The sequence below is a fragment of the Lepidochelys olivacea genome, assembly GCF_965140295.1.
Source record: "Lepidochelys olivacea isolate rLepOli2 genome assembly, chromosome: 8".
In the NCBI taxonomy this organism is placed as follows: Eukaryota; Metazoa; Chordata; order Testudines; family Cheloniidae; genus Lepidochelys; species Lepidochelys olivacea.
The window spans coordinates 49788137-49812614 of record NC_140418.1 but is presented as its reverse complement, the minus strand read 5'-3'; the positions used below and the strand labels follow the sequence as shown (position 1 = coordinate 49812614).

Sequence of the window (24478 nt, the reverse complement as noted above, 5' to 3'; positions counted from 1 at the left end):
CTTTTAGAGAAGGTTTAACAGTGAAGAGCTACAGTGAGGATTCTCCCCAACACTTCATTAGGAGAGACCCATCGGTCCTTCCCCACTTTTCATGGTCCTTCCCCCTTCCACAGCTGTGAAAATGATACTGTTTCTTAGGCCAACAGCAAAGCTCCTACATGAATCAGCACACAGGAAAAAGCGCTCTTAGGGACTGGCTGCTACCCTCCATCTACCCAGAGTGCAACTATATCGTTTCTGTTAAAAAAAAAACCAACACATCCCACAAGCACCAGATGTGCTAAGCCCCAGCACAGTGAGCAGCCACTAAACCACAGGGAGAGCAACCCTTACACCAGTTATCCCTCAGTGTCCTACTCTCAGGGTAGTTCCTGGAAAGGTCAAAATGGTGACCTAGGGAAGGTTTCTGAGGTTGTTTATGGCATTCTGAAGGCAAGTCATTAATTCCATGTTCAGCCAACTAAGGGGCCTTGATGATGGCTATGTTTTACTAATTGAATGACCTCCATTGTACTGATATTAATGACTAGCATCTGTGAATAGGGATCCCTACCAGCACTTGTGATTAAAAGGCTCCATTTTCACAACTAAAAGCTAGTTCAGCCTACTAGTGAGAATTACAATTTACAGGATAGATTCTTGTCTCACTAATACCAGTGTAGATCAGAAGTAACTTCAGTGAAGTCAATGGAGTTGATAAACTGGTGTGAGGTCATGATCAAGCTCCACACTTCTTCCCCTGCCATTAGTTACCTGTCTCAGCTTTCGTGTTTGCTCTCTTGCTCTGCAAGCCTTCCTTCTCAGCCCAAATGTAGATCACGTACTCCATGCCTGGCTTCAGACCCATCAGGGTGGTGGTATTCTGGTCTTTCCCTACAGCTACCTCTCTGGTGTCCCCATCAGCTGAGGTGTGGCTCACCATGTATGTGTCTATGGGAGCCTGGACCCTGTGCCATGAGATGGTGGCTGTGTCCTCTGTCACTCGGTTGGTCTCCAGGTGAGTTGGGCTGTCTATTCCTTTAAGAGAGAGTTTGAAAGTGCAGAGTTAATAGACTCCCTGAGCAATATTCCACCTGATCACAACAGTCACATTCCTTGTCATGTGTAGCATGTCTGCATTTCTTTTACTCTACAGTGATCAGCAAACTCTTTCAAGAGTTTGAAAGTATTTTCCACAACCCAATTTTATTCTGTTCCTGACAGCGGAGAGACACACCTAGCTTTATTTGGTTTACTTTCTGGTCTGGTCAGCAGGAGGGCAGATAGCTTTGAGAATACTATTAGTGAGTTAAATCCTGGTGCAAAGCCAGAGAGTAGGGCTCAGAGTGTATTACTGGTGGGTCCTACAAATATGGTGGCTTTTAAAAACTTGAAATACATTATTTGTGGACGAAATGGCAGAATTATCTTTTAAATAGCTGTTTTGAATCCAGGAGGCACTCCTTCCTAGACTGATACCATTTCAAGAGAATGGAAATTTGGGGAGAATAATAATACTCAGTCCATTTCAATTTTCAAATTACTTTACCAGCAATAACTCATCCACCCTCACAATAGCACCCCAGAGGCAAGTATTGTTATCTGTGGATGAGGACAATGAGAGAGAAGGGCTAGATGACTGCCCAAAGACACAGGAGTCAATATCAGGAGTTCCTGGTTCCCAGCTTTATACTCAGAGGAATGGACTAGTCCATTTACTATGGGCCTGACACAGGGATCCTTTAAAGAAGAAATTAGTATTCTCCATTAAAGCATCCCAGTGGCGCCTTGGCTTCTTCACGCACTATCATGAGGAAGGGAGGAGAGAGAATGACCCAGAGATGGCAGGAGAATCATCTTAAAGGAAAAATGGTAGTCTTGAATATTGAATAATTCATAGATGTTCAGGTCAAAAAGGACCATTGTGATTATCTAGTCTAGTTCAACCTCCTGAACCACCCAGGCCAAGGAACTTCACTCCAGTAATTTCTGGTTGACTTACAGCATCTCCTTTAGAAAAAGATATCTAGTTTTGATGCAAAAAGTTCGAATGATGGAGAATCCCCAAGATGAATTGCTCCAATGATTAGCCTCACTTAACATTTTGCACCTTAATTCCTGTCTCCATTTGTCTAACTTCAACTTCCAGCCACTGGAACTCATTATGTGATTTGTTAATGCTTTTGGAGACCTAGTTTAAGATCACTTTAATGTGTGAGATGTCCTTTATTGGGGAACTGTACCCATTGCTGGCAATGGAGGATGGTCTTCTCCACCCCTTCTCTGGTACTAACTCTGGAGTGTTGGGAGAGGCTATGCAAACAATTCATGTACCGTGCAGCATCTGTGCAGCCAACCAACCTGGGTGGGTCTCTCCCAAAGGAGCTCTTGTTCCACAAAACCATTACACAGCTGGCACTCCAGACAGCACACTTTATGCAGCTGTGTTGCAGTTATGTTCTACAAATTCCCTTAAACTTCTATGAATTGGCTGATCTGGTCACACTGAAGAGAACGAGGGGAAAATATTAGAGGAATTAATAAGTTCATGAAAAGCCTTGGGGCTGTGCAGCACTAGAATGGTCCTACGCAAAGCAGAGAGCATTCTAGTAATAGCCACTGAAAAGGAGATGGAATCTATATATTCACAATGTTCGAAAACACAGATGACAGATGGAGCCATCACGTTCCAAAGGCAGCAGTGCTTCCTGACCACACTTCCTTCCAAGGGTAACTGGAATCAGATGTCAAGAGTAAACAAGAGCACCGATCAAAAGAAAAGTCCAGCAGACTCCGGCCAGGCAGTGGCCAACAAAAGAGACCTCGGCAGTGCCAAACCCACCCAGCAATCCCATTAACAGAGAAGAAATGTGGGAGGGATGGAATGACGATTCCATTTGGGGATCTGTAGGTTTCCAGTAGTGTGGGAATCCTGGATTCCCATCTCACAGATGAGAAACAGATGCAGTCAGAGTGAGAACAAGGCAGAATTGCCCTGCTGTTCGCATGCAGCATTTAATTACTGGCTGTTGGAGGACCTGGCCAGCTATCTGTCCTCTGTACAGTGTAGTGACCAGAGCAACATCCCCCCCCCCCCCCCATATGCCTTCCTCACTCCTCTGAGAAGAGGACCCAGCCCTCTCTCCACCTTCCATGCATCCCAGTTGCTTCCCCTTGCTGCTGGTCCTACCTCCCATCTGTAACCCACACGCTCATCTGGACTGATGATGTTTTACATAGTAAGTTACAATGCAGCGTTGCTGAGTCTCACGATATTTGGTGTTTGTCTTAAAGCCCTAGCTCCCACAGTCTGGTGATTACCTGAAAATTTCAGGTTGGGTTTTTTTGTTTTTGTTTTTTGTTTGTTTTTTAAGTTTCTAACCCTCATGATTGTGGAGAGAAGCTTGAAAACATGAATCAACTCAAAACAAGCATCACCACCTAGGGAGCTTTGATCCTCCTTGGGACTTCTGGATACGTACCAGTTCGGCCATTCACTATAGATGGTTTTCCTTCAATCTCATCCTTCACGGATATGACAATGATCTTGTACTCTGTGCCAGGCTTCAGGCCTATAAGAAAACAAAAGGAGCAGTCCCAACAATTAGGGAATAAAGTACATAAATGTTTTCTTAGAGAAATTGCATCTTCTTCTCTCTGATTTTACATTACAGCGGAGTTTGAGTTGTGGGACTGGGATTTGTACTTCTTGTTTGGAGAATATGTGGATATGATGTTTTGGTTTAGGCTCATCTCTACAGGCCATACTGGTCATAAATTGTGGGGATTTCCATTTTACCCATCCTTAGTGTTCCCAGGTCTGAAATGAGAGAGTAAATTTTATTTATATGAAAATAGAATTAAAGTTGAATGAACGTGCATTGACATTTACTAGCCATACCACATGGGGAGCTTTTCCATGTGATGTCCGGTATCACCCTTCAACCCACACACACAGAGAATATCCTCATGATGGCTACTTGTGAAGATGTGAACAAGTGCTGGACTTGGTGCAAAGAAGCAAGTAAAGCTGTAGATCCAGATTCACAGCTGGTGTAAATCACTGAATTCAATGGAGCTATGCCAGTATACACCAGCTGAGGATCTGCCCCATATGATTGGCAATATTGAAAGTAAGACTCCCAGCCAGACAAAAAGCAAATAATACCTTCTCTTTTGCTACAAGAGCAAGCTAAATAAAGTGCTCTGGTCATTCACATTCAGAATCTTTCATGATTTGAGATCAGATTGAATGGAAATGGGTCCTATCCTGGGGTTCTGCCAGTTAAATTCCAGCCCCGATCATCAGTGAACATATGTGCTGAAGGGAACTCAGTATAGTTTCAAACTAACTTGGCCAGTAGGTGCTACAGGTGGTTAACCTGGCAGACTTTCATCTATGTACTACAAGGTTCATGGATAAAGGCTCATGTGCGGGAGAGGGATGCATTGTAGGTGTCTCACAGCAGCAGCCTGGGCATGAAGTGAAAGAGTTCTGCTAACTGTCTGTGTCTGCTCCGAGCATCAGCCACACAGAAACAAAAGAGATGCTCTTCTCAGGTTATGGTTCAAGAGTCAACCTCTCTCTTGTGCCTGTCTCTCCCCATTTCTCCCTGGCTGTGACCCGTTTGGGCTCTGTCACTTACCACTTATCCAGTCACTTACCGCTGATGATGTATCTGCTCTTTGGTTCGCTGCTTTTAGGCACCACCACCTCCTTCTCCTGTCCTTGCGGTGAGCTGAACCTCAGTTTAAAATAGTCCGGCTCTGTTGGGGGGTTCTCCCACTCCACTTCCAGCGAGTCCTCCATCTCCTCTGTCACCCAGGCAGCGCTAACTGCAGATAGAGCTACAGAAGACAGAGTGGGGAGGGTGATGAGCGAGCACCACATTATCATTTCAGCAGCACCAAAGCCACCTCTTCTCCATGTGTGCACACAAGACAGGAAAGAGCCAAACTACCTCCACCAGGGGTCTCAGGCCTCAAAACCAGGTACAATTTCTCAGATGAACTGAAGGGTTGTTAACTAGACACAATGCAATTATTCTTTCAACAGGCCTGACTGTACTCACTGTAAAGCTCTATCCCAGCCATAGAGGACTCTGGCTCCTATGTCTTCTGTTACAAATAAATACATACTCCCCATAATCCAACCCTTTACTGGCTTTACCAAGGGCATTGAGATAGCACAGTGTGAAGATCTCATCACCTAAGTAAGGTCAGACTAATTCAGGTCTGGCCCAGAGATGCCTGAGGAAAACATAGCTACTGCAGGGAGTGGTGCTGACAATTCAAAACTGGCACTCTGCCGTCTGAGTCCATAATGCTACAACACCCCAGCATGATGTTAGGAAGTGCTGTGCACCTGGCATTGCCATATGTACAGATGAAGTCCTGACTACTTGTACTCTTTAAGGATCTTCATACCATGCTGTACAGCCTACGCAGTACCATAACCCTAGCCAAGTCCCACCTGGGTAATTACATTCTCCTTCTTTGAAACCCTTCTGTGTCCATTCAAATGGATGGTTCTCGGAGAGTAAGGAGCTCCAATTTCTTGGAGAGAGGATGGCACAAATTAAAAAACAAATTCCTCTACCTCCAACTGCAGAGAAGGAGCAGAGAGAAGGCTAAGATCTAAAGAGTGGAGTGAGGAAGTATATATGAGGCAAGATCGCTCAGGCAGAGATTGGTGGAGTGGAGAGAGCGGGCAGGGTTATAAGTCAATATAAGTTCTGAGGGGTCAGGTGAAAAGAGTCCATGGAGAATTCTGAAGGCCAGCAGGGCATTTGAGATTGACAGGAAGACAATGAAGGTGACAGAAGACTGGAGGGAGAGTGAGGGGGAGATGTGTCTGTGACAGTGGTAAACCAAGTGCCAGATCTGGCCAAGGTCATAAGTGTTAGTTAAGAGCTGACAAACTCATAGCTGGAAACCAGATCAGTTCATCTTACGTTCATTTTGTTAAAATAGGTTGCAGCCTTATATGAATGTATTGAGTGTTTAGACTCTACAAAAAGCTTGTAAATTGCTGCATGCATTAATCATACTTGTAATATGCATCCGATGAAGTGAGCTGTAGCTCACGAAAGCTTATGCTCAAATAAATTGGTTAGTCTCTAAGATGCCACAAGTACTCCTTTTCTTTTTGCGAATACAGACTAACACGGCTGCTACTCTGAAACTTGTAATATCAGTATTCCATGCTATCAGGAAATACGTCTGTTTCACTTTATAACTTTGAAAATGTTTGCTCTGAACTTGTGAACCCAGGCACAGAAATCCTCAAGATTAAACCGGCCATTAATGAATATCACAATTCAAAGGATTGGTAAATGGCCCTATCACACCTTGGAAATGCCATGTGCAAGGGAGCTCGTCTCATGGACTATAAGGCGAAATGTAAAATATAAAACAGGGTCACAAGAAAATTGTTCCTTCTTTTCTGTTTGAACTTTCACAGGGCCAAAGACACTAAACTAAGGCAGAGATCCCCAGGGGTTACCCCTGGGTCTACCCTGAAAGACACATTGAATTGACAGATTACTACATCTCTGTCATCTTTAGGAACCATAGATAGTAACTCATTTGCGTGTATGTTTGCTTACTTTAACCTGTAAATAATTCTCTCATTTCTTTTTCCTAGTTAATAAAACTGGAGATAATTTATTACAGGATTAGCTACAGGCATTGTCTTTGACGTGAGATCTAAGATGCAAATTGATCTGGGATAAGAGACTGGTCTCTTGGGACTGGGAGCAAACTGAACATTCTGTGATTTTTGGTGTAAGTGACCATTTATCACCAAATCCGGATTTCCTGGGTGGCAAAATAGACTGGACAGTCTAAGGGGACTGTCTGTGACTCCTTTGTAAGACTGTTATAGTGATCCAGGAGTTCACGTTTGTTACTAGGTCAGTAAAATCTAATTATAGAACATACCACCAATTTGGGATGTCTGCCCTGAGGTAGGCACTCACAGTCGTGAGCCACTCCAGACAGCGTGACAGTGAAACATTCCTGCTTCCTGAAGTCAGAGAGTAAACTGGCCCTAGCATTGTGAACTCCCTTGAATTCAGAAGCAGAGAACAATGGCTGGGATTTTAGGGGGGAAGGGAAATTTTGGCATCTTTAAATGGGAGAAGAAAGGCTTAGAGAATGGGCCTTTCCAAAAGCTCAGACAGGAAGTCATGTGAAGTGCCATACACGCCCAAAGCCTAGCAGTTTGCTCCCCCTATAGTTTGAACCTGACTTTGAAGACCAGCGAATCCTTTGTTGGAGGAAAGGGACTTTCTAGTGCTCCCACCTGTCCTTGCTTGTAGGTGTTCTGGGTTACTGGAAATCCCCTTCTTCACATAACGAAGTGTGATCTGATACTTTGTGCTAGGATGAAGGCCCGGGATCTCATAGCTGAGCTGTCCTTTGGGCACTCTGACTTGTACTGCGGAGGCCTCATGCCCTATCGGATAATAGCTGAGGAGGTAATAATCCACGTCGAGCACCTGATCCCAGCTGAAGGTCAAAGAATCTTCTGTGGTCGACAGCAGCTGCACATTCTGAGGAGCAATGACTACAGGAAAAAAAGGAGAAGAAATTATAAGACTGATATCTCATCTTGGGGCATGGTCCAAAGTCCACTGAAGTCCATGAGAGTTTTTCCATTGACTTCAATGGGGTTTGGATCAGGCCCATATTTTGCATTGGTACAATGAATGAACAGCTGGTGAACAGGACTACAAAGACAGCGCTGGAGGATGAAGTCCTCTGCTTATCCACAAAGAGGTATAGTTGCAGTGGACAATGGGAATTGAGAACACTCAACGTTGCAATAAATGGGATATACTTAGCGCCATGGACATGTCAAGCATCAAAAGAATGCCAAGATACAACTTCCTTAACACTCTCAGTGTCACCCATGGTACCAAGTGTGCCTAGGTGCCACAAGTACCTAGTACAAGTGCCTAGGTACCTAGGTGCCACAAGTTCTCCTTTTCTTTTTGCGAATACAGACTAACACAGCTGCTACTCTGAAACCTGTCAAGGAAAGAGGCTCCTCCTTGCTTGGCTGGATGAGTGCAGTTACCATTATATCATTCTTGTTCTGTGGCATTAAATAATTCTGCACTGACGTTACAAGATCCAGAATAAGTGCAGGACCCTCTAATTGCCTAGTCAAAGAGGCTTGTCAGACATATAGACCCAGGAAGATCAAGACTGTCCTGGAGATCTGGGGGCAGGAACAGAACTCTAGGAAGGGCAGCACATCTCAATGTTCTACACTGGAGATAGCTGGTAGCAGGTTATCCTCTAAAGCCAGTGCTCTGGTTTTGTAATTCGTGGCCTATATTTTCATTGGCACCCAAAGCAGTAACTCTGTAATAGTACTGCAAAGTTCAACTACAGCTGGGGAATGACTTCATCACAGAATTTGAGTGGCAGCAAAAATGGGCCTTAACGCTTCTCACAACATTCGGTCCTGAACCTCAGAAAGACTACCGAGCTATCGCAGCAGCTATACAACAGAACTCTCCTCACTCTACAATTGCTCAGACACTTACAAATGCCGAAACTGCAGTTCTGAAGGTAAGCCAGGCACTTTCAATGCACTGACTTTCACTGCTACTGCTGGAAGGAGGCCAAACACAGGGATGAGTTACAGCTGTCAGTCACACAGTGAAAGACAGTCACAGGCAGCTACTGCAGGAACTAACTGCATACTGGAAAAGTGATTTCAAGGTTGTAGAGAGAAGTTCAGATGCGAGGGAGCATGAAAGAGGAAGTCCACGTATGAGAGAGAAAGAACAAGTGCACCAGACTACACGTATATATATAAATATATAAATGAGTATGTCAGAATGCATGTATGTGTAATATGCATGAAAGAAATAAAAATCCAGAATCTCTAGTTTGGTTGTTTCATGGAGTCAATATTTTTGGGCCTCCTGCTCCCCTTGCATCAATAACAATTCTCTATCCATTGGGCACAGACCCTGTGCCTTCAGTTTCTGCAGAAATCCTGCTCAATATTTGATGAACCTCCAATCAAAGAGAACGTTCTCAGAAACAGTTTGAGTTTGAGTCCTATCACATCTTGAGCTGAGTAAATCCCACACTTGCTCTTTGACAGTCAGTTTACACGATAAGGACACCCGATCCCACTAAATTTACAGAAAGTGATAAGTGATAGCAAATAATGGTGACAGATGCTCAACAGGCTCCAGCCTTAATTAACTCAAGTTTTGCACAGTATATTTTTATACCTTTCTGAAGGATTCAAAAAACTAACCATTCTCATGCTTTTCAGATAGTAAATTTATATAGACTCTTCTTTATAACTGTACATTCTATTTTACACAGTAGATATTAAGGGGATACTATCAGTTCCTTTCCAAGGAACGAGGAAGAAACCATCAGTTCAGATAAAATAAGGCTGGGATAAACTTTTCAGAAGAGCTTATGCTACTGAGGAGCCTAAGTTCCACTTTTAAGAATGACTTAGGCACTAAGTCAATTCAATAAGACTTAGGCTCCTAAGTCACTTAGGCACTTTTGACAATTTTACCCCAAACCTTTTTGAACCTTTCCCAAAACTTGAATCAAACACCCAATGATTTTTCTACTATCAAAAAAGCTGGATTAACTTTTTAATATATGTAGGGCTTTTTATTTTTACATTTCACGTCTTGGAACTCCCTGATTTTGTCCAGGAGTAAAAGCAGAAATACCTCCAGGGTATTTATTGGTGCTATTCCATATCACAGCAAAAAACCAGGAAATAGTGAACATCTGCTCAGATTTCCATAACACATAAGCTCAGATAAGCAACAGCTGAACTTTCAGCGACCGAACTGAACTTCGGAATCTGCTGCGGTTGGCCCATCACAAAACAAGATTGTCTCAGTTCCTATTCCTATGCTGGGAAACAAGTGTTACAGTTTATTCCAAAAGATTAGCGTGCTGGTTTTAAGGGTTTATTTTATTGTACTAAACCAACCTTTAGATCTTCACTGTTAAAGTTACTTTATTGTTAGTTTAAGATGCGTTACAGTCAGTCTGGTCTACATTGACCAAGCAAAAATTTGTTAAACACAGTTTAGACTAACCAGACTTGTGGTTCCCAATCATATGATCTTCTTGCCTCTCTCTCCCCGCCAAGTAGCTTATTGCTAACTGCCATAAATACTGCTTGCTGCATCTAATACAGTATTTTCCTGGCTTCTTCCCACTATCTTCTTAAGCTCACATTGGCACCAAAAAAAAAAAAAAAAAGGTGTTACTTGATACACTTCTTATAGTGCCGTAATAATGTGTACAACTAGTTGATTCAATTGCTTATTATTTGGGGTTCAGGCCCTCTGGGGTATCTGGACCCTGACTGTCACACTATGGAAGTCAGTTTACATCTTCAGGAATGAAGAAGTCACGTGCACTAATTTCAGGGATTATTTGGGCCTTTGAAATAATTCAGGGATAAGGAGATAGTTTTCTTTCCTTCTGCAAAATCATCAGAACTCGCAGAAAGCTGGTGATATACTGGTCATTAATATCATTGTGTGATGTATGTATGGGTTGTGCACAAAGAATTACATGTGTGTGCTGGAAATATGTTCTTAAAATGTGTTTCAGAAGCAATGCATAAATCCAGCCTGCCCTAGACAAAGAAATGTGGATTTTCCTGGCTGACTGGCTTGATTACTGGCAGAGGAGCCATCACTTAAGGAATAAAGAACAGAAACCTCGGTGTCTGTAAAAAATGGATGCTCCTGGCTTGAAGGGCAGGAGCTGCTGGTAACTCAGAAGTGAGAAACCTATTTAGGCAAAGACTATAACTTGCTAGAATTAAGTTTAGTCACTAGAAAGCATGTATGGTTTGGTTTGTAACCAGACCTGTCTCTTTTTCTCTTGCTTAGTATCACTTAAACCTCTGTCCTTTTTATTAGTAAACTTATCCTTATTTTATTACAAAACCATCTCAGTGCTGCTATATTGAATTAAGTGTGAGTCCTCAATTAAACAGGCTGATGTGTGCTTTGTCTCTTTGGAGGCAGCAAACTTAATAATTTCTGTGAGTGCTCAGTGAGAGGGACTGGACACTGCAGAGATGTCTCTGGGGAATTCAGGAAATGAGGTTCACTGATTGTTACCTGCAAGGCAAGGTTAAGATTAGCAGAGTGTCAGGGAGTTTGCTGGTGAAACAGACAGGCAGGCATGGCAGGTAGCTGATACACAGTCTAAGTTCCAGCAAAGCTCTCTCTTACTGAGGCAGAGAGGTAACACAGTGGTTTATGGCTGTGCGTGCCCTGAGGAGAGCACCACAGTAGTGAAGAAAACTAAAGAAAGTTTGATCCCTGCAGAAAACAGATATTGACAAATCCAGTGTACACCCTAGCCCTTCTGATGGGAATAACATCTTACCCATTTGGTCAAAAGATACATTGCTTCAGCAATCATGAAGCCACTAAACATGATGGTAGTGTAATTTGTCCTACTGGGAAAGGCTCTCTCTTGAAACTAATTGTGCTTTTTTCCCAGCAATCTCTCCTCACTTCATCCACAGCTCTAGCCAAAGTCCATCCTTAGAGGTGCGTACACAGTTCCCATTGCCTTTAGTTGAAGCTATGTAACGCAAGGGCAGAATATGGCCCTTCATTGCCTTGGAACATACATGGGATTTGGGTTTACTTGGGGTAAAATAACCCCAAACACACAGGACAGATCTTGTTCTGTATGTAAGTGCAGTTTGGATGGAGCAGGCACTATCTGCACCCTTTAAAGTGAAGGGCCCAGCACAGAAAAACAAAGTTGTCTATTAGCCAATTGCATGGAATAGTGACCCAGGTGGCTGCAATATCAACAAACTGTCACTATTTCTTCTTCCTGGCTTTTCAGTTCTACATCATCAGCGGCATGTTTTGATGAGGTGTTGACACAGAGGTCACCTGCCATCTCATCCAGAAACAATACAAATTCTGAGATCAGCTAGAGCCATTCACCCAGGCAGATGTGACAAACCAAAGCCCTTCTGGGGCCTGATCAATAAATTGCAGTCATTTGTCCAGGGAAATGGCATGATGAAAACAAAGGTAAACAAGTGCTACATTTTGGACACTTAGAAACCACTGAAAATCCTCCTTCTTTCCTCCTCTTTGGTAACAAACAAACTTGCACTGTATGGCTCTAGACTGTTCTCAATGGTAGCAGATGACAGAACGAGGAGTAATGGTCTCAAGTTGCAGTGGGGGAGGTTTAGATTGGATATTAGGAAAAACTTTTTCACTAAGAGGGTGGTGAAACACTGGAATGCGTTACCTAGGGAGGTGGTAGAATCTCCTTCCTTAGAGGTTTTTAAGGTCAGGCTTGACAAAGCCCTGGCTGGGATGATTTAACTGGGAATTGGTCCTGCTTCGAGCAGGGGGTTGGACTAGATGACCTTCAGGGGTCCCTTCCAACCCTGATATTCTATGAAAGGATTCTTTGTATAAACAATACTAATTGCTGAGGGAAGTATGAGGACGGATGGGGTTTGGGTGACTAGATGCCAAGAGTCCATCTTGTGTTCTCATTACTATTATAAATCTTTCTCCATTAGCCAGTTGCTTCTCAGGAAATAGATTAAAGCCCTATGGCCTAAGCAAGCGGGAAACCAGGAACATGTTTCTAAATTCACTGCTGGGTTGAAAGCTCACATATCTGCCTGTTAGGAATCCTGGCCCCATTGGAGAGTCTCAGCTTCTCATACTTTAAAACCCCCTCCACTTTCCACCATTCCTATTGCTTCTGCTCCAACACAATGATTTTCAAGCAAAGGCAATAACTTGATAGAAAAATTTGGTTTTAATCAGGTGCCACGTTTATTTAAGGTATCTCAAAGTGCTCTATAGAGTGATGAGGTGATGTTCAAAAAGAGCACAAGTCAGTATCTGAGGTTTAATATCTAGTTCCCTCCATAGCTCCTTATGGATCATAAATGAATTGTAAAAATTAATGAGTGCAAATAATTCTGCACTTTAGGGAGTAGATACGTTCTAGTTGCTCAGATATGCCAGTAATAATGACAACAAATTATTAAATGTGTCTTGTTGTGTGCAAAGAGATGTAAACATCAGTGAAACTGTACCACCGCAGCAGTCGGTAGTAATCCTGCAGGATCCAGAAGTCTCTTTCTCAGAACATGAAAGCCAGTTTAATGACATTGGAAGAGGAGAGCTTGGCGGATGCTGCAGAAATATAAACTGTTTCACACAGGATTTAGGAAAAGTATTTTTCCTTTTTGTGACCTTGCTGATCTAGTCGTAAGTTACAATACAAAATGAATTGTATAATGTGTATTAATTTTATAACTTGTCCACCCTACTACTGGAGCAACAGCAGCAACAACAGCACGGGGAGGAAGAAGCCAGGTTGCACTCAGACCCTTCTCTTTGGGAGGCAGGGCCAGAACCCCCTTGGGAGACCAGAGACAATTCTGGCTGCCACCCTCACAGACCTGGCTGCCCCTCTGACAGCATGCACTCCTTGCTCATTTCTGTGGACAGAACAGAATGATCATAGACAGAGAGGCAAACAGAAAACCTGGAAAGAAAGACTGGGGGTTGACTCGGGTGAGGTGTTGGTTAAGAGCTTTGGTATAGGGGGAGAATTTTGTCTCTAGCACTTTTTCTAAACAAGGTGAACCAATGAGCAAATGTAGGTTTTGAGGAGCAAGTTCAGAGCTTTAATGCTGATTCAGAGCACAGGGGATCTTGATTTATAAGGTACTTCACTTACAATAATCTGCCTGTACTCAATTCACCTGCCTCAGAAGGTTGAAGGGCTGAGTTGACATGGCTGGGATATGAACTTGCAGTTATAGGGATTTAAAAGACATTTCAAACTGGATGACTAGACCATTGAGCCATTTTTATGGGCATTAAGGCTTTTCAAGGATGGGAAGTAGTAATGGTAGCAAGCCCTCAGACTGGCAGCTGGGGTTGAGTTGGTTGTCCAGAACAGGATCCACTCACTATTTGACTAGGGCTCCTAGGGCACTTTTTATGCTAAAAGACCTTGAATGAGACTGAGGCTGAGATTTCAGAGGAGACCTATTGGAATGAGGTGCCCAACTCCTCCTGAAAGTCAATAGGATTGGGGCACATAACTCCCTTAGGCCCCTTTGAAAATCTCAGACTATAGATTCAACTTAATAGATACATGTGGAGAAACAACAGCAACATAAAACCTTCCCTAGTAGACACCCTCCAGCAAAGGCAGACCAGCACAAGGAAGGGGATTATGATCACGGTTTTCAGCTTTGTCATTCTGTGTAAAAGCAGACAAATGCAGGCTAAGGTTAATGACCCAAAGAGCAAGGCCATGCACTGAGTCTTAAGTACAGCTACACAAGGGCTTCAGCAGAAATCCTGCAGCAAGTAGCCTCACTGATAGTGTCTTTAAACTAAGGAGGTTCTGCTTCTGGCCCAGTCCAGTTGGAATCTCTGGAGAGAGAGCAGGGTCAGCTCACTCAGGTCTAATCAGTCAGCCCCCACTGCCTTGTGCAGATACAGGACAAGAAATAGCTTCTCAAAGGGGAGTTTCCAACAGCAGCAGTGGGAGCAAACAACCTAGCTAGATTTAAGATGGAGCTTGATCAGTTTATGAACAAGATTATATGATGACATTGCCTGAGACAGCAGGAGACTGGACTTTATGACCTACAAGGTGCCTTCTAATCCTAAATTCCCAACTGCCTCAGCCCAGAGTAGATTATTGAAGGTTTTCATGTACCATTGGTCACAGCTTGTACTGAATCCTCTGGCTTACTTACAACAACTGCAGACTGCAGCAGGCAGGCAGACCTGGCTGACCCCCTTGCCTTTATTCCCAGGACCGATCTATGGGCTTGGTTAGCATCCCTCTTTGGCTATAGGCCTCCATATCCAGCCTTTGGCTATGGGGTGGGGATAGCATCCTCTCCAGCTAATGGATGTTGGGTGGGGTTAGCTGCAGAAGGAACCAAACATATGCCACAGTGGGCAGGAAGGAAGGGGGATATAGGGGACACTCTGGGATAAAAGACAGAGAGAAGGAATAAAAGGAAGGTGATTCTTACCCTGGGAGCAGTCAAGCCCAATGAAACCATCGTGGCAGTAGCACTCGCCGCTGTCACAGAAACCGTTGCCGCTGCAGTCATTGGGGCATCTCTTCTCGCTGCAGTCATCTCGAATGAACTCCTCATAGCATTGGCACACACCATTGTTGCAGATCCCATTGCCACTGCAGTTCATAGGGCACAGCCGCTGACTGCAGTCTTCACCAACGTAGGGTTTGCTGCAGATGCATTTGCCATCAACACAGCGTCCATTGCCATTGCAATTGTTGGGGCAGCTGGGGCGGGAGCAATCGCTGCCCTCCCAGCCTTCATCACAGTCACATCCACAGATCTCTTGGATGAAAGTTCCATGGCCACTGCAATTCGAGACACCTGTCCAGTTAGGGACCCAGAGCCAACATCAGCAGGTAGCATGCAGGAGAGAAAGAGGCAGACAAAACAGCATTAGAAATAGAGCCGTAGACCGATATAGAGAAGATCTATTCAAAACCACTGGTAGGAAAGAGAAACTAAATGGACTGATTATAGCTGCACCCACTAGGGTCATATGAGACCATCACCTGGGCATTCTTCTTTGTTTTAGACAGTTACCTACCAAAGAAAAACAAACAAATTCAACATTTTCCTTTAAGATGAAAAATCCTGGGACTGGAAACAAAACAAAAAACCTAGGAATGCTACAATCACGCCTCCTGCTGATGTGGAATTCCAGAATGTCCCCTCTCACAAACTCAAGAACTCCATGCCCTGACTTCTCAGACACTCCAGAATTCCTCTCAAAGCTGAAAGACACATGTTAGCACATTTTGGGAACTTCAGCTTTCCCCGCCAAGCCCAGGAACCTGACCCCTACCCCACCTTGGAGATTCCAGAGTTTGACTCCCTCAAGATCAGGAAATCAAGGAGTCTAATCCAAGCCCAAACTCTTCCAGAAACCCCAGAATTCCACACCCCGCTGCTGAGTCTGAGCTTCTTGCCACTGTGAGGACACTTGAAATCACCCCTACCCCTGCCCATCACCACTGGGGAGCACAGCAAACCAAGCACTCCATCACCTCATAAACAGTAGAATTCCAGCCCAAGCTCTGGAACTTGAGCTCTCCCCAAAGCCCAGTGAAGTCAGTGGGAGTCTTTCCATTGGCTTCAATGGACTTCTGGAGTTCCTGACACAGAGACTTCCAAATTCCCCACCTCATACTCCGGAAACTAATTGATCCCATTAATCCTGCTTTCCATATGCCTCAGACTTCCATACTCCAATGTAAGAAACCTGGGCTCCAGCCTACCCAGAACTTTTCCAGTAGGGAATAGCACAGCACAGAGAGGGACATACAATTAAAGTTACTGGAGTTAGAGAGAACACACTACAAAAAAATAAATCACAGTATGATGCACACCTTGAACTCCCCCACAGCACCTCTGTACACTGCAGGCCTCCTTGAGCACCATCATTTCTTTCTCCATCTTTTCCATCCTTTCCACCAGATCTTTCATGTGTCCCAAAGCTTCACAGTCACCTCTCGGTGTCTGAACTCGGATGTTGTGCCTGAATATGATATTCTGCTCCTCCTCCTCGTCCGCATCCCCAGCAGCAAGCAGCACATGACTGTCGTCTTTGAGCGGCAACGGGTCCGCCTCCACCTTGATCTGGGGTGATTTGGGTAGATCAATCTTGTATGAGTGGCTGAAGGAGATTTTCTGACCATTGCTGGTACAGTTGTGAGGTTCATGGGGGAGCTGAACAGCAGCTATTTGGAGAGCAAGGTACAGGAACATCCCCTGAGGGAAAGTAAGCCAACTCCAGACACTCATCTTGTAATTCGTCAGAGGGAAGGATCCTATAAAAACAGTGAAGATGGTTTCAAGGATGAAAAAAATTCTACCATAAAACCATAAAAGCATCGCAGCAGGCCGTGGTCTATCTGGTGCTGTGAGCTCACAAGTTCATCAGTGACAGGTTGGTCAGTATTTGGATAAGACATATACAAAGAATATCTGGGTGATACAGAAAATGGTAATTGTGTTGACTCAGTAGGCACCACTCTTCCTTATAAGTCAGCACTGAATTAGAGTCCTGACCCATCATTAGCAGGCACTGTGCTCTGCAAGATGATATCTTTCAGATGATACTTAAAACCTGATTATTAAAGTCCTGATTATTAACTATCCTGTTGCAATTTTAGTTCAAGTAAAAGTGTTGGCCCTACCTGACATTAGGTCTAACAATTCCCCTGCAGTTTAAATGGATATAGTATTTTTCCCTCACTTATTACATTAAGCTGCTGTACACTGTTGCAGTGTGCTGTTAAACATAGTTCACCCCAGAGATTGCTGCATTTCAGTGGTGGATGGAGTAAACGCTATACAGTGAAACATGCTTTAAGGCAGCCACTCAAGGGTGACAAAAATCAGCTCCTTAACAGAGGTGATTTTCCAATAAAGTCTGTAGCAGAATTGTTCTCGGAACATTCAGGATAATATCTTGTTGCAGCCTTTTATGAAAAGAGGTTGGCTAATACAGATTGTTAGGATATAGATATTCAGGCCTGCCTGTAAAGGCCTATACTTTAAGAATGTAGGTATATGTTTATCATTTAGCTAGTAATAGAAGTATGCAAGAAAGACTCTCTGTAAGGGCCTTCTCTCACTGTGACAGTCTGAGGCCCTGTTCTTAGGCCAATGCCTTTGGCTAAGCAGCAGAGGCAGCCATAAGCTGGGAAGCGTATGGTCACATCCTCACATTCCAAACTAGTCAATATGGGGCTGTTAGGAAGGTGATCCGATCTATCACCTCCAGAGAAAGGGAAGAGCCTAGAAGATGTAAAAGGAAATTTAGGTTGATAGATTTCTGTCTGTTAAGAACTCACTTATCAAAAGACACAGCTGGGAAACCCTTATGTCTTTATAGATGTAGTTGTGAAATCCTCACTTCTGTATTGTTTTGTCATTATAGTTCCCACTTTGCTATTGCTCATTTGCATGGTCTCTGTCTGGTTCTGTGATTGTTTCTGTCTGCTGTACAATTAATTTTGATGGGTGTAAACTAATTAAGGTGGTGGGATATAATTGGTTAGCCAGTCATGTTACAATATGTTAGGATTGGTTAGGTAAATTTCAGTAGAATGATTGGTTAAGGTATAGCTAAGAATATTACTATATAAAATTAGGGGCAAACAGGAAGTAAGTTGGGATTCAAAAATAAGGAAAAAGGAACTTGGATTTAAGCTTGCTGGAAGTTCACCCCAATAAACATCAAATTGTTTGCACCTTCGGACTTCGGGTATTGTTGCTCTCTGTTCATGCGAGAAGGACCAGGGAAGTGGGAGAGTGAAGGAATAAGCTCTCTAACACAGATGGTGTGTTGCATAGGTTTCACTGCATATAGTTTACATAGCTGTTTGTTAATTGGAAAATATCACAGGATCCTTTGGAAGGAACTGCACTGTACAAATGTACAATATTTTTATTTATCGTACAGTGAATTTAGTGCTGGTGTAAGGTACCAGGCTCACAATCAGGGAGGCTGAATAGTTCTCTCCATACAACAAGTTCAGTGCAGACAATGCTAGGGCAAGACTTTCACATACTGCTCTGTCTGTGTTCCTGCACCCTGACCTGGAAGTCCCTCTTCTAAGAGAGAGGAAGCTCAGCTTCCATGCTGGGCATGCAGGCAAGGGCACTAACTGTGATGAGGACACTTGTACATTATCAACTGGATTGAGACATCAGCTCATCTCATATGGGTCACTGAATGACAATGAACTGGTTATCATTAGCCTGGGTGATGTTTGAACCAATATCTAAACGTTCAAGGCCCTGTATTACCAATTCCTTCGTCATCCAGTCTACCACTCCAAAGACTCCTTTCCAGTCTAAATCATGTTACTGGCCCCTGTGAAATAAAGACTGGGACTCAATTTGTGCATGCCCTTGGAAAATTAATTCTGCTTCTTCTAAGGTGTTGCACATTTTGACCCTTGCATTGTCCTGAACCTGGGGAAGTCAAGGTGTTACCCCACATTCTATTTTAAACTACTGTATGATGACATGGTGCCATCCTGAGTTTTGAGGTCTCTCTAGGGATTTGAAGCGCTTGGTTTAACTGGATGTCAGATTTACTTTATAGTCACTGCAAAGGTAATCCAGGAGCCACACCAGATAACCTCATTGTTAGTTTGAGTGACAACAGGTCTGACAAACTAACTGATGCCAATGGGAAAGATAATTTCTGGCAGTTTTAATCATGGTGGCACTTGTAGTTAAGAGCGAAGATTGTTACACACACAGACACAGACGCAGACACACACACAGCAGGGGCAAACCTACTTTTCATGTCCCAAATTCTATCTTGGAAAATGGAGGAGATCTCCCCATGACATTACAGATCCTCACTTTGACTAGCCAGAGCCTGAAATCATGGCATATGGAGCTGTCCTTTAGAGCCTCCTTGGCAAGGTTCAGGAAGAGTACTCTACTTATTCAGAAACTTGAGGCTCTGGCTCCTAAAAAAAAAAAAAAAAAAACCCCAAAACAATAACAAATGTATGTAGGGCCAAATGCTCAATACCTTTCTCAGGACATGCTCAGGCAGAACACTCACTGAAGTTAACAGGAGTTTTGCCAGGGGAAAGAGTGAGTGAAATAGCATAAGGACTTCAGGATTCAGTCCATGAGCCTTTATTATGTATAAAGAAAATTTTAAAAATGAGAAACAATCTGTAGCTTTTTCCTTCCAGCATTTGTCAAACTATATCTAACCTATTTTTCGTCTCTCAGCACATTATTCTGCTGATGCAGGACTTCTTCATCCTTGTTCTGAGGTTTTGCAACCACCTGTTAGCCAAGGAAGATGAGGCTTTTAATCCTCTCTCCGTCCCCCATCATCTGCTATTCCATTTACAAACTATTTCCAAACCTCCCCTTTCTTAGGCAAAGAGCCACAGAAATTAACTACCTTCAGCTCTCTTTAGCCCTCTGAAACATATCAAGTAATAAGGGTTGTCCTCATCTCAAGGCTTTGAGCCAACATAGTACTTGAGATCCACAGATTTTCACAATAGACCACAGACAGGGTGTCCAGAACCTTGTTTTACAGGGTTTATTTTCAAAGCCCTGGAAATGAAAAACCCACACACGCATACACACATGAAAAGCCCTTTTCTCATCTCTGGATATTGCATGCCATTCTGTGTTGTAACATGATGTCTCTACTAATTAGACTCTCTTGAGCACCGCAAATTGATCTCAGATTTTCCTGGGCAAGCAGATCACTCAAGAGAAAAAGTCCTGAACATAGCACTTCTGTCAAGTATAATGAAAGAGGATACCAGTACTTCTGGCTTCAACATCATGTAATAAAAGAGATTTTCCCCTGCTGTTTAAGAAAAAGAGGATGGATGTAACCAATCTTTCATTGAGAACATTATGGTCATATGTATAAGATCATGTAACTGGAAGTAATAGGGTGAAACTGAGTAAAGGAAAGGTTTAGATCGAATACCAGGAATTTTTTTTTCCTAACAGTCAGATATATTAGACTATGGAATAGTCTAAGGAAAGTGGTGGAAGATACATTGCTTGTGACACTTAAACCTCAACTTAGTAAAACACTAGATAATAAGACACTGTAGAGAACAGGCAGGATTCTCATGGGAAGGATAAGATGATCTAATCCTATAGGTCTTTTCCATTCCTAATGTCTATGCCTGTGTATTTTAGTGTACTGAATTTTGCAATTTGCTGTTCTGGACAACAGTATTTCTTCAAGCTAACTGGCCATTGTATATATTACTTGTACTGCAGTGTCACTTTATCACCCCAGCTCCTTTGTGCTAGGCACTGTACAAGCATAAAACAAAATAGGTCCTTGCCCCACAGAATTTACTATCTATGCAAACATTTAAAAGGTAACATAGTTTTAACATCTTCTATGAGTGCTTTCATAGGATTTAAACCCACAACCTCTTATGCAAGGCTGATGTACCTAAACCACAAAGCCACTTGATAGGCTGTTAATAAGGTAGCTGTACTTTCCTAACCATTTTAGATTGTAAGCTCTTCAGGGAAGGGACTAGAATTTACAATATGTTTGTACAGTGCCTATCACAATGGAGCCCAAATAGCTTCAGGTCTGTAGGTGCTAGCACAATACAAACATTAGATAAAAGTCACTGATCCAACTGGATGGTTCCTAGCATGGACTCAGATGTCTGCATCTTCTCTGAAGGTAGCAACCTCCTCGAACTAGAACATTTTTGGTTTTTAATTAATTAGTTAATTTAAAAAAAAATAATTTGACAACTTTCAGTGCCCTGAGAGCAAGAGTTTACTAATTGAACCAGATATAGGGTCAGTAGATGCTGGACAAACTGCCTCCCCACCTCCCATCATGCTCTGCCAACCCCAATGAAATGAAAGAATAATTTAAGTCTCATTTAACCAGTTCTTAAACCATACCCATAAGGATCAGTACTCCTGGGTTCTATTCTTATTTCTGTCACTGACTTGCTTTGTGACCTGGAAGGAAATGACATAACTTGTCTTGGAATAGTGCCTGACATACTAATTGTACCCCAAAACACTCCATAAATTAAATGCTAGATTTACAAAGTTAAAAAAAATAATTGCGGTGGAAGAGAGACATTTTCAGATGAAAATAGATGCACAGTCAGGTAAGTGGAGAGATGCACGAAGGTTATTCCAGATGGCAGGAGATGCAAAGGAGAAGAGTCTTGGACCAATAATGGTGAGATTGTAATATGAGGCAGGGAGGATGCTGACACTAGACAAGTGGGATGAACAGAAAGGGGAAGGGAGAGACAAAGAGCCAGCTGCTTGGCTGGTGTAAATCGTCATGGCCTGATTATAGTTCCAGCGAAGTCAATGATCTACACCAGCGGAGGATCTGGCCCAAAGGCTATGCAGCAAATCTATGAAGGGTTTTAAAAACAAGGGGGTTAATTTTCAACCAGATGCTGAAGTGGAGGGAAAACATGGGTGTTGTTTGAAGATGTAGGGGATATGGTTACATGTCTTTTTATAGGCAAGAAGGTAGTGAGCAGATTTCTGTATATGCATGGGTTAGTTAAAGCATGGGAACACTGCAGGGATGGAAGCTACTATAATCAAGGCAAGGGATGATGAAACCATGGATGTCGATTTCAGCAGAGGTGGGACTGAGAGGAACATAAGGAGATTCACAGACAGACATAGGAAGCCTGGGAGAAGGAGAGTCCAGAGTGGAGGGTAACTCCAACATTGCAGACAGTGGAGTCAAATACAAGGTCTCCATTGAGGAGAGAAACCGAGGAAATGGAGTAATATTTGAGGATGGTTCTTTTCCCCAAAGGAAGCACATCAGTCTTTGAGATATTTAGCTAAAGGAAGTTGAGACACAGTAGTAAAGAAAGGCAGTGAGGCGGTGAATATGTGCATACTGTAAAAGTTAGCAGTGTAAGCTCAAATTAAAGGCAGAGGAAAAATGGCCATGAAATAGGAGAAAGAGCAGGGGGCTGAGAATTGAACCTTGTGGGATTCCATAGTGCTGTGCTATTCCCAAAGAAGAGCAGTTTCATTCTGGCCTTATCACAGAAAGTGCTAAGGATATTGTGGTTATTGGAAAGGTGGAAGAAGGCTGCTTCTAAACCCTTTTGCTGAGAAAGGGAAGGTCACAGACAGGTTTGAGCATCAAGGTCAAGGGACATTTCTTGAGGAAGGTGGTGGGGATTGGCTCCTTGAAGAGGCTCTTTTCTGGGCTAGCTAAGGGGAAGTGGCCAAACATTTTCCACATATGTTGCAACCAATATTGTGCAAAGTAATAATTCCATCCCTAGTTAACTGAACCTGGGAACGCTGGGGTTGGGTTCAGGAGACTTCAAATGCTATCGAGTATGAGTAGCCACCATTAGCTCAACCTTAATGTCCGTAACACAGACATTGGCTATAAAATTATTAGGGTCTTATTACAGCAAAGAGTTCAATAGCTCTGAAGCAGGGTGATGTGCAATAGCAGCTTGCAGATAGGAAAGGGGTGCATCCTCAGAGGTACGTGGCAAAATCCTGTTCCCAGTCACGCTGGAGTAGATCTGAAGTAATGCCATTGCAATCAGTTAAGTTGTCCTGATTTATCTTAGCGTGAATGAGAGCAGAATCTGGGCCATTTTATGTTGTTAATATTGCAACTTTGTACCAATGAAAAAGTGCTTAAATAGACACCAGCAACAGTGAAAAGCAGAACTCATTCATGAAGTTTTTCTATATACTTTGGCACCTCACAAAATACCCAATATCCACTGTGCCCAAGTTTCACAGAATCTAGAAATGGAAAATATCTATTCAGTTCTCTAATATTCTAGTCCATCTCCCAGCCATTTGCTTCCTATTATGCATTTACTCATTTTATCCAGTCAAGAGGGGCACTCAGCCATGTGGATTGAAGAGACAAGTTACTTATTTTACAGAGTTTCCATAAACTTCATTTAGCGTAAATGACTGAATTTCTCATCTTGACTTTCTGCACTGAGGCTATGCTGCTATTTTCAACACCATTTCCTGTAGAAAGCGGCTCCTAACAATTTTATTTCCCTGTGTGGGATGATGTTTTGAATGTGATTTGTGCATGCGTGCACGTTCAAGTTTAATTCTGATTTTAATTCTGAAACACAAAAACACATCTTGGGCTCCAAAAGGAATGGGTTATTATAGTTATAATATGAGCTGACCATATTCTGCTTTGAGTACAACCGAATCCAACTTGGTTAGACTGTTTCTTTGCATGAGTCTATTGCCTTGTTCAAGGACATCACTCACCAACTGACTCTTTACCTAAGTCTACAAAAGTTTGGAATGATTTCAGTTATTAGAAAACAGAATGGAAACCAGTCAGATAAATCTTTTTCTTCTCATGCATTTTCTCTTCTACAAAGTCTACATTTTTGTATGTACCTGGTTTCCTAATTAGTTTGAATGATTTATGTCTGAATCCCTTAGACAGCTTTGAAAATCTCTGCATCTTTGCTTTTTAATTTTTTTTATTTTCTGACTTAGTTGTTTAATATAAGGTTTTTGTAGCAAGGGTGTAACACTAGCTATGAGGCTTCCTTTTATTATATATATTAGTTACCAATCAGATATTTACATTATTAATTCAGTATGTGGTTGGGGTTTTTACCTGTCATTAATTGTTATTTTATTAAAGGTTTCAGAGTAGCAGCCGTGTTAGTCTGTATTCGCAAAAAGAAAAGGAGTACTTGTGGCACCTTAGAGACTAACCAATTTATTTGAGCATAAGCTTTCGTGAGCTACAGCATCCGATGAAGTGAAAAAGCTTATGCTCAAATAAATTGGTTAGTCTCTAAGGTGCCACAAGTACTTCTTTTATTTTATTAAAGTAAGCCTCTCTCTTTAAGAGAA

The 24478-nt window shown here is 42.7% G+C and overlaps 1 protein-coding gene across 1 annotated transcript in view; it reads right to left on the bottom strand.

The window, feature by feature from the left end:
- Window positions 1–19522, bottom strand: part of TNN (tenascin N) — a 38315-nt gene extending 18793 nt beyond the window's left edge. Inside the window, exons 1-7 of the mRNA XM_084636681.1 lie at window positions 19394–19522; window positions 16465–16905; window positions 15068–15439; window positions 7286–7549; window positions 4645–4827; window positions 3462–3551; window positions 754–1017 (exon numbers count right to left, since the gene is read on the bottom strand). Coding sequence (XP_084492807.1) covers window positions 754–1017; window positions 3462–3551; window positions 4645–4827; window positions 7286–7549; window positions 15068–15439; window positions 16465–16905; window positions 19394–19400 — 1621 coding nt within the window. The 5' untranslated portion in view covers window positions 19401–19522. The remainder of the gene's footprint in view (window positions 1–753; window positions 1018–3461; window positions 3552–4644; window positions 4828–7285; window positions 7550–15067; window positions 15440–16464; window positions 16906–19393) is intronic.
- Between the last annotated feature and the right edge of the window lie 4956 nt (window positions 19523–24478).